At 43.3% G+C, this 13,291-nt stretch overlaps 1 protein-coding gene across 1 annotated transcript; it reads left to right on the plus strand.

Annotated features, from left to right (window-relative positions):
• Positions 1 to 980: 980 nt before the first annotated feature.
• Positions 981 to 11,927, plus strand: lpcat4 (lysophosphatidylcholine acyltransferase 4). Its single transcript, XM_004563532.5, has 13 exons — positions 981 to 1,415; positions 2,320 to 2,683; positions 4,544 to 4,656; positions 5,487 to 5,547; positions 5,725 to 5,783; positions 6,428 to 6,462; positions 8,382 to 8,436; positions 8,742 to 8,824; positions 9,682 to 9,807; positions 9,907 to 10,063; positions 10,809 to 10,901; positions 11,193 to 11,328; positions 11,458 to 11,927. Exons 1-13 carry the CDS (start codon positions 1,323 to 1,325, stop codon positions 11,607 to 11,609), a joined length of 1,527 nt encoding a protein of 508 aa, XP_004563589.2. The 5' UTR covers positions 981 to 1,322; the 3' UTR covers positions 11,610 to 11,927.
• Positions 11,928 to 13,291: the final 1,364 nt, after the last annotated feature.

Below are 13,291 nucleotides of genomic sequence, written 5' to 3' on the forward strand. Positions count from 1 at the left end.
CAGCACCCAGAACAGAAGGATCAGGTATGGCAGAAACCCCAGAGGCCATGAGGCTTTCACAGCGTTTGGTAGTCATCAGTGAATAAACATGAAAGCTTGGCTCTTAATGTAACATCTGAGATTCAGAAATGTCCCAAAACATATTAAATATAGTCTTCTTCACAGGTATCTTCATCTTATCACAGTACTGCCACACAGTGTGCATTAAATTTACAAACAGCACAGAGAACACACAGAGAGGGTAGCATCGTCTGCATTACTGGTACAGAGATTATGTTTAAAGAGCCTTCTTCTCTGTCAGGGAGCAGCTGCCATCCCACACAGTGACACAAAGTTACACATCTGGACACTCTCTCCTCCACTGCACATCTTCAGGACTGAGCAGACTTCATCCTTCTGAGAGATTGACGGACTGGTGCTTACGCAGCACCTTCCTCCTCTAACTGAGCTGTCGGAGCGTTTTGTAATACCAGCTTCATTCACCCAGTCTCGCACCCTGTCTAAATGTGTCTAAATCCCTTGTCAAACATCTGTACACCCCAACCTGAGAGTAGTATAAATCCCGCTTTAGCCAGCTAGCATACTGGTATAAGATTCACAAGTAGCAAATGAAAAAGCTAGGACTGGTAAAAATCTGGTAAATGGAAATATCCAAATGATGAGATCCACGAGGGAGAGACAATCCTGATTCGAGCGGTGGTTCTGCGCATGCACTTTATGGTTATATTTATTAAAGTTAATCTAGATGTGTTAAAATTACTGAAATTTGTTTTGGTTTTTTGTATGACATCACTTGTCACTTTTTTGACAGTCGTATGGTAACACTCAATTTGTCACACACACACACACACCCCCACACACAGATTTTTATTTCTTTTTTAATAACAATTCCATACATGCTTTCCGACCGGTTTGTCTGGTCCGACTTGGCTGTCCTGCTGGTGGGCCGGGCTGTGAGCTTACGTAGGGGACGGACGGGGTGAGGCGAAGCTTTAAATGAGGCTGGGTGGCGTTGCTGTGGCGTTTATTTGGCCATGTGGAGGAGAAGGACCGGAGAAGTTGGTTTTTAGATGGTTGTCGTCTTATGTTTTTGCTGCTTCAAAGGATTGCACGCGAGCGTTTGGCTTCTACTAGCTAACTGCTCTTTTTAATAGAGTGCGCGAGGCACTTTAATTAACTTTTTAATTTAAAATAAAAGCAAACAGGGGAAGTGACAGCTTTATGTAACTTTTTAATCAACCCCTCAGGGAGTGTAAATTACTTTTTTAAGTGTTAAAATTCCTTTAAGAAAATTAATAAACTTTTCCAGTTTACCTCGCGCCATGGAGAGGATCGACGACGGTTACTCGGCAACGCAGGAGTATCCACATCCGTTCATTCACAAAATGAAGCTGACCAGGGCGCAAAGGATCCGGGTAACGCTCAAATATATATCGATTTAATATAGAAAATAAAATAGAAAAACTCATATAATGACGTGTTTAATTTTAGTGACCATCAGTCATTCAAACATTGAGTGTTAACACCTGAAACCAACCATATGATGATTTTTACCAACACGGAAAGAGGAGCCAGTCACTAAAAAGTTATTTACGAAGTATTTACTATCAAGCGTTTTCTCTTGGGACTCTTCCGGTTTCCCATTTTCTTCTATGTTTGCCAATTTATTTTTTTCTCATATCGATACAATCTTCAGTTTAGGCTTCCACAGCTCCCTGTTTCTCTGAGATCACAAGCAAATGAGCCAAGTCATAAATGTTTCCCAGCACGGATAAGCGGGCTTGATGATGAGAACAACATACCAGAGGATTCCACAACTTTGGAAAACTTAATCAGTGTGGCTGGGAAGTAATGAGATAGGCTTTCAATTTATAAACATGTGTAAAACTGCACCTCTATGGGCATCTGAGTGTGTTCCCCTTATACGCAGGACGAACTTCACAGGTGCAAAGCTCTAATCTTAATTTTATTCAGTAGTTTCAGACTAAAGTTGTAAAACCATCAAATAAAAGGCTATTTAATAGCCACAAATCAGGGTTTTCCTGTCACAAAATGGGACTTTGGTGACTGAATAAACTAACTAACCAATAAAGGAGTCCGTCTGTTACATTATTTGACAGAAATCTGTGCCTCATTTGTAAATATTTGCTAAGCAAAAATGTCCACTGTGATTCATTCTGATGAAACTAGGTTTAAACAAATGTATTTATCGCAGCGCTGCTAATTTCAAATCATGCAAAGTCCAGTTTCTGAGCGGTATGAGATTTATTGGGTCGTATGTGTGACTGCGCATTTAATGTATTTCTTCTGATCTCACAGGGTATCATCCTCGGCAGTATCCTCTTCCCCATACGCGTCACCTTGGCGGTCCTTTTCTTGCTTATAATGTGGCCCATCGCCCGGCTGCGATTGGCCGGCCTGTCCGAGGAGGAGCGCTCCAAACCCGTAGAAGGCTGGCGCCGCTGGTTTTACCACCCAATCATCTGGCTGCTGAGCAGAGCTGTGTTCTTCTCTCTGGGTTTCTACTGGATTAAGGTCAAAGGTCGCAGGGCAAACCTGAAGGAGGCTCCGGTGCTGGTGGTGGCGCCCCACAGCAGCTTTCTGGACATGCTGGTTTTTTGCCCGGCCCAGCTTGCGACGGTGGTGTCGAGGTCAGAGAACACCAGCCTGCCGGTCATAGGAGGTAAACAAGAGTAGCTCTTAGCTAGTTCTTAAGATTTATCAATGTATACATTTCCTTCACGCGCATTTTTTTTTTATTGTGGGTCGACAATAATGGCAATTTTCAAGTAAAACAGTTAGAAATTACATACATTGTACAGGGATAGGTGTCAGAGAACTATGACATGACAGAAGCATAGCAGCAAGAGTGAAAGGGAAGCTTTACAAGATGGTAGTGAGGCCTGCTGTGATGTGATGTAATGTGTGGTTTGGAGACAATGGCACTGACAGAAAGATGGAGATGCTTAGATTTTCCCTGGGAATGATCAGAATGGACAAGAGTAGAAATGAGACAAATAGACTGAGATGGTTTAAACATGTGCAGAGGAGGAACACTGGGTATATTGGACAAAGGATGTCGAAGATGGAGCTGCCAGGCAAAGAGGAAGACCTCAGAGGAGATTTGTGGATATAGTGAAGAGGGTTGGTGTGACAGAAGAGGAGGATGCTAGGAACAGGGTGGAGATGGAGGCAGATGATCCGTGAATTTGTTTGCGTTGAAGCCATCACTGTAGCCTCTGAGGAGCTGAAGCACACTCGCACATTTCTGACACCGATAATGAATAAAGAAATTAACTGTTAGATTAATGTGTGCCTCCTTTTCTTGAGAATTCTGCTGCTGCCGTGCTAGAAGCCCTGCAAACTTGCCCACACAGCTTATTGCATGCTGATGTAAGGTGCTGCTGAGCTATGGTCTTACATAGGGCGTACATGCTGCTTCCTTTCAGATGTCTCCATGTCTGCTGTAGGAGAGAAATCTGCCTTTGATCGCGTGTTTTATCTTTTACGGGAACCCCTCTGCTATTCTGCTGACTCAGCCTCCGATGACAACATGAAGGTCGAGGCTTCAAGTGCAGACTTCCTTGTTTACAAGGAACTTGTTACTTGTTTATCCAGTTACTTGTTTATCTAGGTTGGATTTCATAGAAGTCAAAATGTAATGCGCAGTATTTGCAGTTATAGATATAGTTATATCTTTTCTTGTTTCTCTCTTTTTTCATCCTCTTGTCTTTACATCTGAATTAGCTGAATTCTCTGACTGACAGTCAGAAAGCTCCACCACAGTGTAAAACAAACTCACTGCTGGGAATCCATCCTGAAACCCCTCAGCACTTCTAGTTGAGCTGTTATTTTGCAGCATTATCTAATTTAACTTAATTTCACAGGTTAAAAAAAACTGCACATATAGAACAACCACACAACTGATAATAAACACCTGAAAAGTTTCCCAACTTTGCCCCCAAATAAGTTTTTAAGAAAGCTTTTTTCTCCTCTGGATTGTAAACCTATCTGCTTTTAGTCACTTGGTTGCATTTTTGTAATGACAAGTGCCTGGGTGACATCATATTTTCCTGTGCTGTGGAGGTATTCACAGTGCAGTGTGCTGATAAGAGCAGGCATTCGCGCTCCACCTTTTTCACACAAACAATCCAGAGCGATATTTGGCCATTGAACAGTTAGAGTAGGGGGTGGGGGAACTCCAGACCTCAAGGGCCGGTGTCCTGCAGGTTTTAGATGTGTCCTTGATCCAAAACAGATTATTTAAATGGCTAAATTACCTCGTCAACATGTCTTGAAGTTCTCCAGAGGCCTGGTAATGAACTAATCATTTGATTCAGGTGTGTTGACCCAGGGTGAGATCTAAAACCTGCAGGACACTGTCCCTTGAGGCCTGGAGTTCAGCGCCCCTGTGTTCTGCAAGCATGCGAGGAGATCCAAAGATAAAGAAGCGGCCCACACCGCTCGCTCCTGATCTGCTGCGTCTTACAGGGTGTCTTGCTTTCTGGTTCTGATTCTTGTTCTTTTCTTAATTGTGTTTCAGCTCTGCTGGAGTTCAACCAGTCTGTGCTGGTGAGCAGGAAGGATCCAGAGTCGAGAAAAAAAGCTGTCGCTCAACTCAATGAGAGGTTGACCTCCGACGGCTACTGGCCTCAGGTGAGACTTTGGCGGCTGACAGAATGTCACTCCTCCCTCGGCTGGGTTCTTGTTTACAGAAGTGAAATTTCTACCAAATTATCCCGTCAGACTTGGCAGCAGTTTGAGGAATGCAAAGCAGATTAAAGATAATCTTTTAATGGGAATGGTCCTTCTGTTGTTTACTGCTTGTGGTTTAGAAAAAATCTGTAGTTTGTCACAAGCAGTTGAGCAGTTGATCACGATTAGATTAGGTCCTCTTGATGGAAGAAGAGGGAAATGATCCACTTTTCTGCCTCACGGGAACACATTTGTTTACATTTGTGTCCTTAACAACAGTGTACACCAGGGGTCCCCAATCCCAGTCCACGAGGGCCGGTGTCCCTGCAGGTTTTAGATGTATCCTTGATCCATCACAGCTGATTTAAATGGCTGAATTAGCTCCTCAACATGTCTTGAAGTTCTCCAGAGGCCTGGTAATGACCTAATCATGTGATTCAGGTGTGTTGACCCAGGGTGAGATCTAAAACCTGCAGGGACACCGGCCCTCGTGGACTGAGATTGGGGACCCCTGGTTTACACACTGAAAAAGTCACCTCAGGGCAGCTGTTACTGCTGGTAGAAAAAGCGGGGACACAGATTAAAAGACTCAGTGTTTATGAAGAGAAAAGTAAAATAACTATGTGAAATTGTGGATGAGAAGATAAGGGATGTTGATGTTTCCCAAAGAGCTTAAAGTGAAAGGAGCCATAAGCAGTCTGAAAGTCCCGTGTGAGGTGGCAACACTGCCATGACATCACAAGCCTGGAAATCGCTCTCTCAGCTCACCGCTTCTTTTCATTTCTGTCCAGATGCTGATGTTTCCCGAGGGGACAACGACTAACGGCAGTGCTCTCATCAAATTCAAGCCCGGTGAGTGGGACCTACGCGTGCGACTCACGTAGATGACATCATGCTGGTTTTCCAGCCGTTTGAACAAATGATGCAGGAATGACCTGTGTGAGCGGGAAGGGCGAAGCTGCACATTGTGCTGTTGCTGTGTGATTAACTGCTCCTCTCTTCCTCCTGTCTCCATCTGTGTCATGAAAGGTGCCTTTCTCGCTGGAGTTCCTGTCCAACCTGTGCTGCTGCATTACCCCAACAAGCTGGTGAGTAACACCATGGGCGTGCTGCTGGTGACAGCAGACGCCTTCTTTGGCTCTTTTAGGTTATATTAATCATTTGAGCCCTTCCATATTTTACACAGGACTGCCATTTTTGTCGGCTCTGATTCCGTTTATCGTACCTGGACCGTGTCCTCGGTCTGTGACAGATATTCTCAAATGTTCCTGGGTCTTTGTTTTTAAAGAGGTCTGTGATCACAGCTCAGGTTTATGCCACACTGGGCTGGTTTGCCTGAAACTGCAGCTGTTCATCCACAGAGAGATCTGTACCAGGGAGGTGCTGTTTGGGTAAACGGGCCTCAAGCATTATCCAAATGTTTCCCATGCACCCCATACATGATATGATTGAATGGCTTTAATGAATCATGTCTTTAAGGATGGCCTTGGTGTTCATTCAGGGTTCGTAACGTGTCTTGAGGATCAGCTGAGGTTGCATTTGTGAACACACTGTGATGTTTACTCAGGCACTGTGTTTGCACACTGGGTACTACCGAGGTGTGCCGGGACTGACTGGTATTATATATGCTATAAAATAAAAGAATAATAACCCCTCCCACTCTGGGAAAGCAACTCAGAGGAAAGATAAGAAAACTTTAAATTTTTATTTAAATTTGTTGTCTCTTCTTCAGGATACTGTTCGCTGGACATACAAAGGCACAGCCTGGTGAGTTCCTTCATTGCTTCACCTGCACATCTGTCACACATGTTTAATGTCAGGGTTTAGTTTAACAAACCCCAGAAACAAATGAAAATAAAAATCTACTTAAGGTAAGCTCCAAGTAAGAACTTGGTGCTTAAAATAATTATACAAGAGCAGCTTTTCAGCATCCTTATGCTTTTTCTAGAAGCTCAATGCAGTGCTTATCATTGTCAGCTGTAACAGATCAGCAGGGCCTGTGCTATGAAACAAGTCCAACACAACCAAGACGTCTGGCTTTATCTGGTTTCACTTATGCTACCATCTGCAATCAGGATAAGCAGTCGCACGAACGTCGCTTGAGATGAGCGCGTTCGTGTGGAAAAAGGTGGCGTCGCCAGTCTGACCAATCACGGGCACGGGTGTATATTTTTACAAAGATAAAACCGCTACGTCAGAGAGATATGAAGAGAACAAACACACAATGTGTGTGAGCTTCAAGTGCTTTTGTCAGACTAGAAAAGATTTCTTGTATCATAAAGTTTGGCCTGTTTGAAGCTGGGATGGAAAGTGGGCAAAAAGTCTGACTGCACAAGTTCAAAAGACTTCTCGGTGCCACGGCTCGAATATTAAGAGACATGTGCTTACAGTTAAGGGTCCCATCAAAGTTTTGTTTGGGAGATGGTTTGTTTTTTTCCTTCCAGCTGCAGCTCTGTTGGTGTTTAACAGTCTGAGAGCAAGAAGAGAATATAAACAGAATCACCCCACTTCTGTAAACCTTCGAAGTTGCTTTTAAGAATCTGTATTTCTTACTGATGCTCATCAGGGAGAGAAAAAGACTTTAAAAACTCAAGTTTGTCCTACTCTCTGTACACAGAGCTGAGAGATCATCCAGGAATGTCGATGCAATTCTTCAGATTAGTCAGCAGCCATCGTTTTCATACCTGTCTGTCGCTAATCTCCAACATAACTTGCTCCAGACTAGCGTACGTTGCCATGGTGAACCGCCCACCACACCAACAGGTTTAGCTTCTGTTTTTAACACATACAACATATCAATAATTCAATTACACTGGGGGGGAAAATGCAAGGATATTGGCAATATTGTTGCAAATAATCAAGTCATTTGTATAAATTTTATGATGTAGACAATATAGAAGAATGGAGCAAAATTTAAAAAGCAGAAACCAGTGTTTTGTTTTGGGGTTTTTTTTGTTTATTTTAAAAAAGCTCTGCATAAGGGTCAAAATTCAATGTAATAAGTGTGTAAATGTAAGTTAGTGACGAAAGAAGTGTGATATTGTCAGAGCATGGTAGTGGAGGAAGCCTTCCTCTTAGAGAGCGTTTTTGTTTATGACCTTTCGAAGCCCTTGTGAAGCTAAACGAGGCTGGAGCGTTCCGGACTTTGCACTCTAAGGAAATGTGCTCGTTTTTTCCAGCGTAATACTGACCGCACCTGACAACTCGTTATTGCGTTTTTAGAGATTTGACACAAAATATACAACATCAAAACTCAGAATTACTCTTTTTGTATACCAAAACACAAGAACAGAAAACAAAGGACAAACGTAGGTGGGGAAAATGTTAATCGAAGTTAGCTAGTGTACACAGGGAAGGGGGGATGCTGATTTTCCACTCCAATGATCCTGCCTTCTCTCACAGCTCGTCTTTGGTGGGACAGATGTGATCTTGTCCCATCATAGCAGCCAAATATGGCGCCATTGTTATTCAGGTGAATATAATACCCCTCCAGAAATGACTCTGGACCAGACGGGACCAAAACAGGTGTTCTTAAACAGTATTATCGAGCGCTATACACCAAGATCCCTTTAACATATTTCTCCATAGTAGCACCCCTGCACACAGGATCCTGCCTGAACTGTGATTTAGTCAAAACAAAATGCTAATTTTTCATGATGAATCTAATCTTCTGCTCTGTGTGTTAGGACCGAGGCTCTGTGGCACACGGTGTCCCAGCCGTACACCAACGTGACTGTTGAGGTGAGAACTGGTCATTCAGCTTATCAAACAAAAGCGTATATATCTACAACTTGTGGAAATGTCCTTTTACACACCCACACCTCAGTGATGTGGGTGTGTACGCCCACGTGTGTGTTTAGCACAATCTGACATTATTGTTAATTGTAGTGACAGGTTACAGCCATGACTGGGTGTGGGCAGAGGTGTGACAGAGTTGGCGTGGTTTAAAAAAAAAAAAAAAGTGTGTGTGTGTGTTGACTTTTGCCTCTCTGTTGAACTGTTACTGTGACTACACAAACAGTGTTTATCTCTTTATTGTGCTGCAGTTCCTGCCAGTTTACAACCCTTCAGAGGAGGAGAAGAAGGACCCCAACCTGTACGCAGACAACGTTCAGAAACTCATGGCCAGGTGAGGCGCACATTTTCCCTCATTTTATGACACGTCAGCCTAACAGTTTGGCTGCAGCCGCTGATTAATTAAAGTTAAAGTGGATTGTTGAATGCCTCCTTTTTTCTTTTTCTTTTTTTTAATAATCCCACTTACTGGTTCTCCCTGTTATGGGGAACTGGTTTGTTGCTCATGTTACAGTAGACATGCATTACAATGGAGGTACATTCCTGTAATTCCTGTGTCCAAGCACCAAAAGAATGTAAGCAAAACCAACAGTGGAGATTCAAAAATTGCAGTACTTCCACTGACCACATCAACTAAGTATTGTTACCAATAAAACCAAAGCACAGACTTACTGCACACGTTTAGCTTAATTTTATTCAGATAAGCCAATAGAAAGGTCTCACAAGGCCCCAGCAGCACATATGTCAATAGCAACAGGCAGTTGCAGACCAGTCTCTAGGCCTGTGTGACTGGAACCTTATTCACTTGATCCTACCTATCACACATCCCAGAGGGCCAACAAGTGGTTAGCAGTTTACCTCAAAAGCACCAGAACGTATCTTTTACCAACAGTTGTCACCACCTGGTGGCATGCAGAGAAACTGCAGGTTTAAACATGCCTTCTGGTCCTTGAATTTCTGAGTTTTTAAATACTTTCTGGCTCTGTTTGGTGATTTTATGTGTTATCTCTGCAATGTCACATTTTTATGATGTGTAGTTACGTGTGAGCGGTCATGGGAAATTATATTTCATGTAGTTTTAGGTTGGATCTTATGTACGAGGCAGATAGAGGAGAAAAGTAAAAGCTTTCTCTTGGTGAGGGATTTGTGTCTGCTGGTTGTTGTGACGTAGCTGTTTCTCCTGTGTGTTAGGGCCCTTGGAGTCCCCGCTACAGACCACGTGATGGAGGGTGGGGTTCCCGTCAGCAAAGTCGGTGGTCTGTCCCTCCCGCTGGAGTCTCCAGCCAGAGAAACGCTGACGCTGCTGCACAAAAACGGGTGAGAGATTACTCCTGCTCATGTTTTACTAAACTTTAAAACCTTTCATCTCCATCACACATCAGCTTACTTCACCTCCTTTGTCCTCCTCTCCGTCAGTCTGGGAGCACATGAAGTACAGACTGCTCTGGACAGGATGATTGACAGGTGTCGCTCAGGAGCTCAGGGTGCAAAGGTCAGCGCAGAGGAGCTCGCCTCCATGCTCGGGCTGAGCCACCAGCAGACAGCTGTCCACATCTGCGGCCTCTACTCCAAGGTACGGTCGGGTGTACGCGCTGCAGCCGAGTCAGACCGTCCTCTTAGGTTTTATGGCTATAAACTGCGCCTGAGTGCACACTGTGTGCACCAAATATTTGTTTTTCACAAGAACTCGCGACAGCTGAGTCAACTATACTCAGATCTGAGAAGTCGATAAGCCGACAAGATTCAAAATGAAATGCTTCAGCCGCTTTCGATGAACTGATTCTTCAAGGAGGGAGGGCACGACAAAGGTTCAGCGCGTTTCTCTGTTGCTGTTAGAAACTGCAGATGTTTGTGTAGCAATTAGTGACGAGGTGAAACACAAACCCTTCCATCCATCTGTAACTCGTACTTACTGGCAGCAGGTTGAGCAGAGCATTATAAAAGCTCGTCGGCCAGCTTCTTGTTAAAGAGTTTGTGCGACGCTCGAGTGAGAACGGTACAGATGATTCTCACAATCCACAGAAAGAGCAGATCTATTCAGAGGAGCAAGGACAAACTAAACCCTGATGAATGTTAACCGATAAGTCACAAACTCGCAGCTGCTTCTTCTAACCACAGGATCCTGGATTTAAAAAGCCCTGCTGTGTTTACCGAGAGCAAACAGATCTTGGGGCATATCATAAAGACGAGTGCATTGTGATTTTGGTGTTTTGATTTATAAATGAGGCGTTATAATAACTCATCTGTGCTTTTTCAGATTATGCAACATTTAAAAAGCTGAGAGGGAGAAGGTGCTGATGTAATCTGTGTGTTTTTAGGATGACTCTGTGGACCTGAGGCACATCTATTTTAGTGTCGCACCCCTGACTGGATGTGTTGACCTGAAGACACTGCTTCACTCTGCTTTCACTGTAAGTCCTGCTGATCGCCTCACCTTTCTCCACTTTCCCCTGTGTGCCTTTAGAAATATGACACATAGTCAGGATATAATTTTAACTCCGCAGTAAGAAATTACAGAATTAAAGAGCCCTGCATGTTTTAGTTTTTAAGACTGACTCCCCCAGTGGGATTTGTGACTTTTCCCTGAGTTCAAACTGTGGAACTTAGGCTCGATCGGCTTGCACAAAAACAGTCTTCACCTCCATAAGGAGCCTTTTTGTACCTCCTGCTGTTTTCTTGATTGTTCACTGTTTGTTTTTCAGTTGTTTAACAGAGAGGGCGGAGGCAGCCTGAGTGAAAGGGAGCTGTCGGACCTGATGGAGGCGCTGGTGGGCATCCCTCAGCACAGAATTGCCGAGCTCTACGCCACCGCCTCCGATGAGAACCGGCTCACTGAAGGTGAGAATCAGCTGAACAGTGTAGATGAGCTGCAAAAGAACAAATTTCCCTCAAGAACCAGGGCGGTCAGTGAATGCCTGTTACTAGACAGTAGTAAAAACCATCCCTGCTGTGGCTTTGTTTCCACAGAGAGTCTGCTGCGGGTGCTGACTGCCCACCCAACCTTTCAGAAAGTGACGAAAGAGTACCTGAGGCCCGAGGAGGCTGCAGGTACTCTATCCAACGGGAGGTCTGTGAACAATAACGGATCAGTTTACAACAACAGCAAGAAGTCTGAATGAGGACCTCGCAGTGGGTTATTTTAGGGGGGGCAGAATACTGGACAGAAGATTGTAGACATGTGAGGCGTGATGTGTTCATTGAAGTATTTATACAGTTCCTCTCTCAGGTGTGTGTGTGTGTGTGTGTGTGTGTGTGTTACTCTGAATAAATCTTTGCTTCAGATGCTGTTAAAGTCCAAAGGTCTTGAACGTGTTATTTATAAAGTTTCTTTGAATGTTTGCTGAGGTGGGGTTTTTATAGGAGTCCAAAGGTTTATTTTTCTACATGAATTTGTGTATTTTTGTTTACACGTGACAAATAAAGTGTCAAGTAAATGAGCTGCTGTCATGTCCTCCATCATTCCTGAATTCTGACTCGGTTCTCTTTCATTCACATAGTCAAATCTTGAAGTGTTCCTTTAATCGTTTTGAGAAGTATATGCACTCACTCAAAAACAGTTGTACACGTATGCCCAATAACGTGCCATCTGAATGTGTAGCTCAATAAAAGACATGACAAAGCTAATATAAGTTTTAAAAAAGTTGACTATAACCGGGGTGCACATAAGTGGTACACAGGTGCGCATGTGCTGTCAAAATAAAAGACCAGATAAGAAGTTGCAACGCGTGTTTGCGTACATAAGATTTTCATAAGAGGACAGACATTTGTTCAGAACTCTTAAAGATGTCGAAGAAGTAAGCTCCTTTAAGCAATTACTTTGGTGTTCCTCCACCTCCAAAGAAATGTCAGGAGTCCAAACTGCAAAAGAAGCGCATATAGTGGTTGCAGGAGGTGAGCTGGTTAACTTCTTTGTGCTCACGCTGTTGCTCCACAGGGTTGTGAAAGAAGCTGAGTAATAATGGGCAAGATAATGATATTTAAAAACTGAAGAGCACAATGAAATAGATAAAAGGCTGCAAAAGTAGTGCAAAACCTCTTAAAACATCTGGTGGAATATCTCACAACTGCTCACGTTAATCAGTAACACTGCCTGCTGTAAACCGAGGATTCCCAGAGAGCATGAGCAAAGTAGCTGAACATTTAAAGAAAAAAATAAAGCCGCAAAGAGTCTGGGTTAAAAATTATCTCTGAAACACGCACTGGATCTGGGTGAATGTATGTGACCTTTTACCCCTCGAGGGCACGCCGTCTCAAACGCAAACAAAACCAGCATCGCTGTGTTTATAAGGGCGAGTTAAAACTCCATCATGCAAGGAAAGAAAAAAAAACATATAGATAATAAAGAAGATCCAGAACCATGCTGCAGCGCTCTCTAAACTCTGAGACAGGTCGAAAAACTCGAAATCAGAGAAACCTCATCCCTAAAGAGGAGATGGACTGTCGCCCACAAACACAGTATGTTACACGCTTTGTTCCAGCCTTGCGTTTGGATAAGTTCAGCAGTAATTCAGCTCTATACAAAGAGTCCTCTCACCCTTTGAAATATCCGGCTTGTTGGGAAAAAGTTGACAAAAGTTTCCAAAATTGTACATCATGAAAAAAAAATAGAAAACATTAAACAACTGTATGAACAGAATCAATGTTTTAGAACATTTGACCTGTTTTATACTTCAATTTCTTCAATTTTATATATCCGCAGGTTAATTTGGAGCATACTTTGATCTTGCTCTCTCTGCTTCTTAGCGCCTAATTATTCATGTTCAAAGGTTGAAGGTGAAAAGTGAGAAAGCTAAACGTTAAC

Source organism: Maylandia zebra, linkage group LG3 (assembly GCF_041146795.1).
Source record: "Maylandia zebra isolate NMK-2024a linkage group LG3, Mzebra_GT3a, whole genome shotgun sequence".
In the NCBI taxonomy this organism is placed as follows: Eukaryota; Metazoa; Chordata; class Actinopteri; order Cichliformes; family Cichlidae; genus Maylandia; species Maylandia zebra.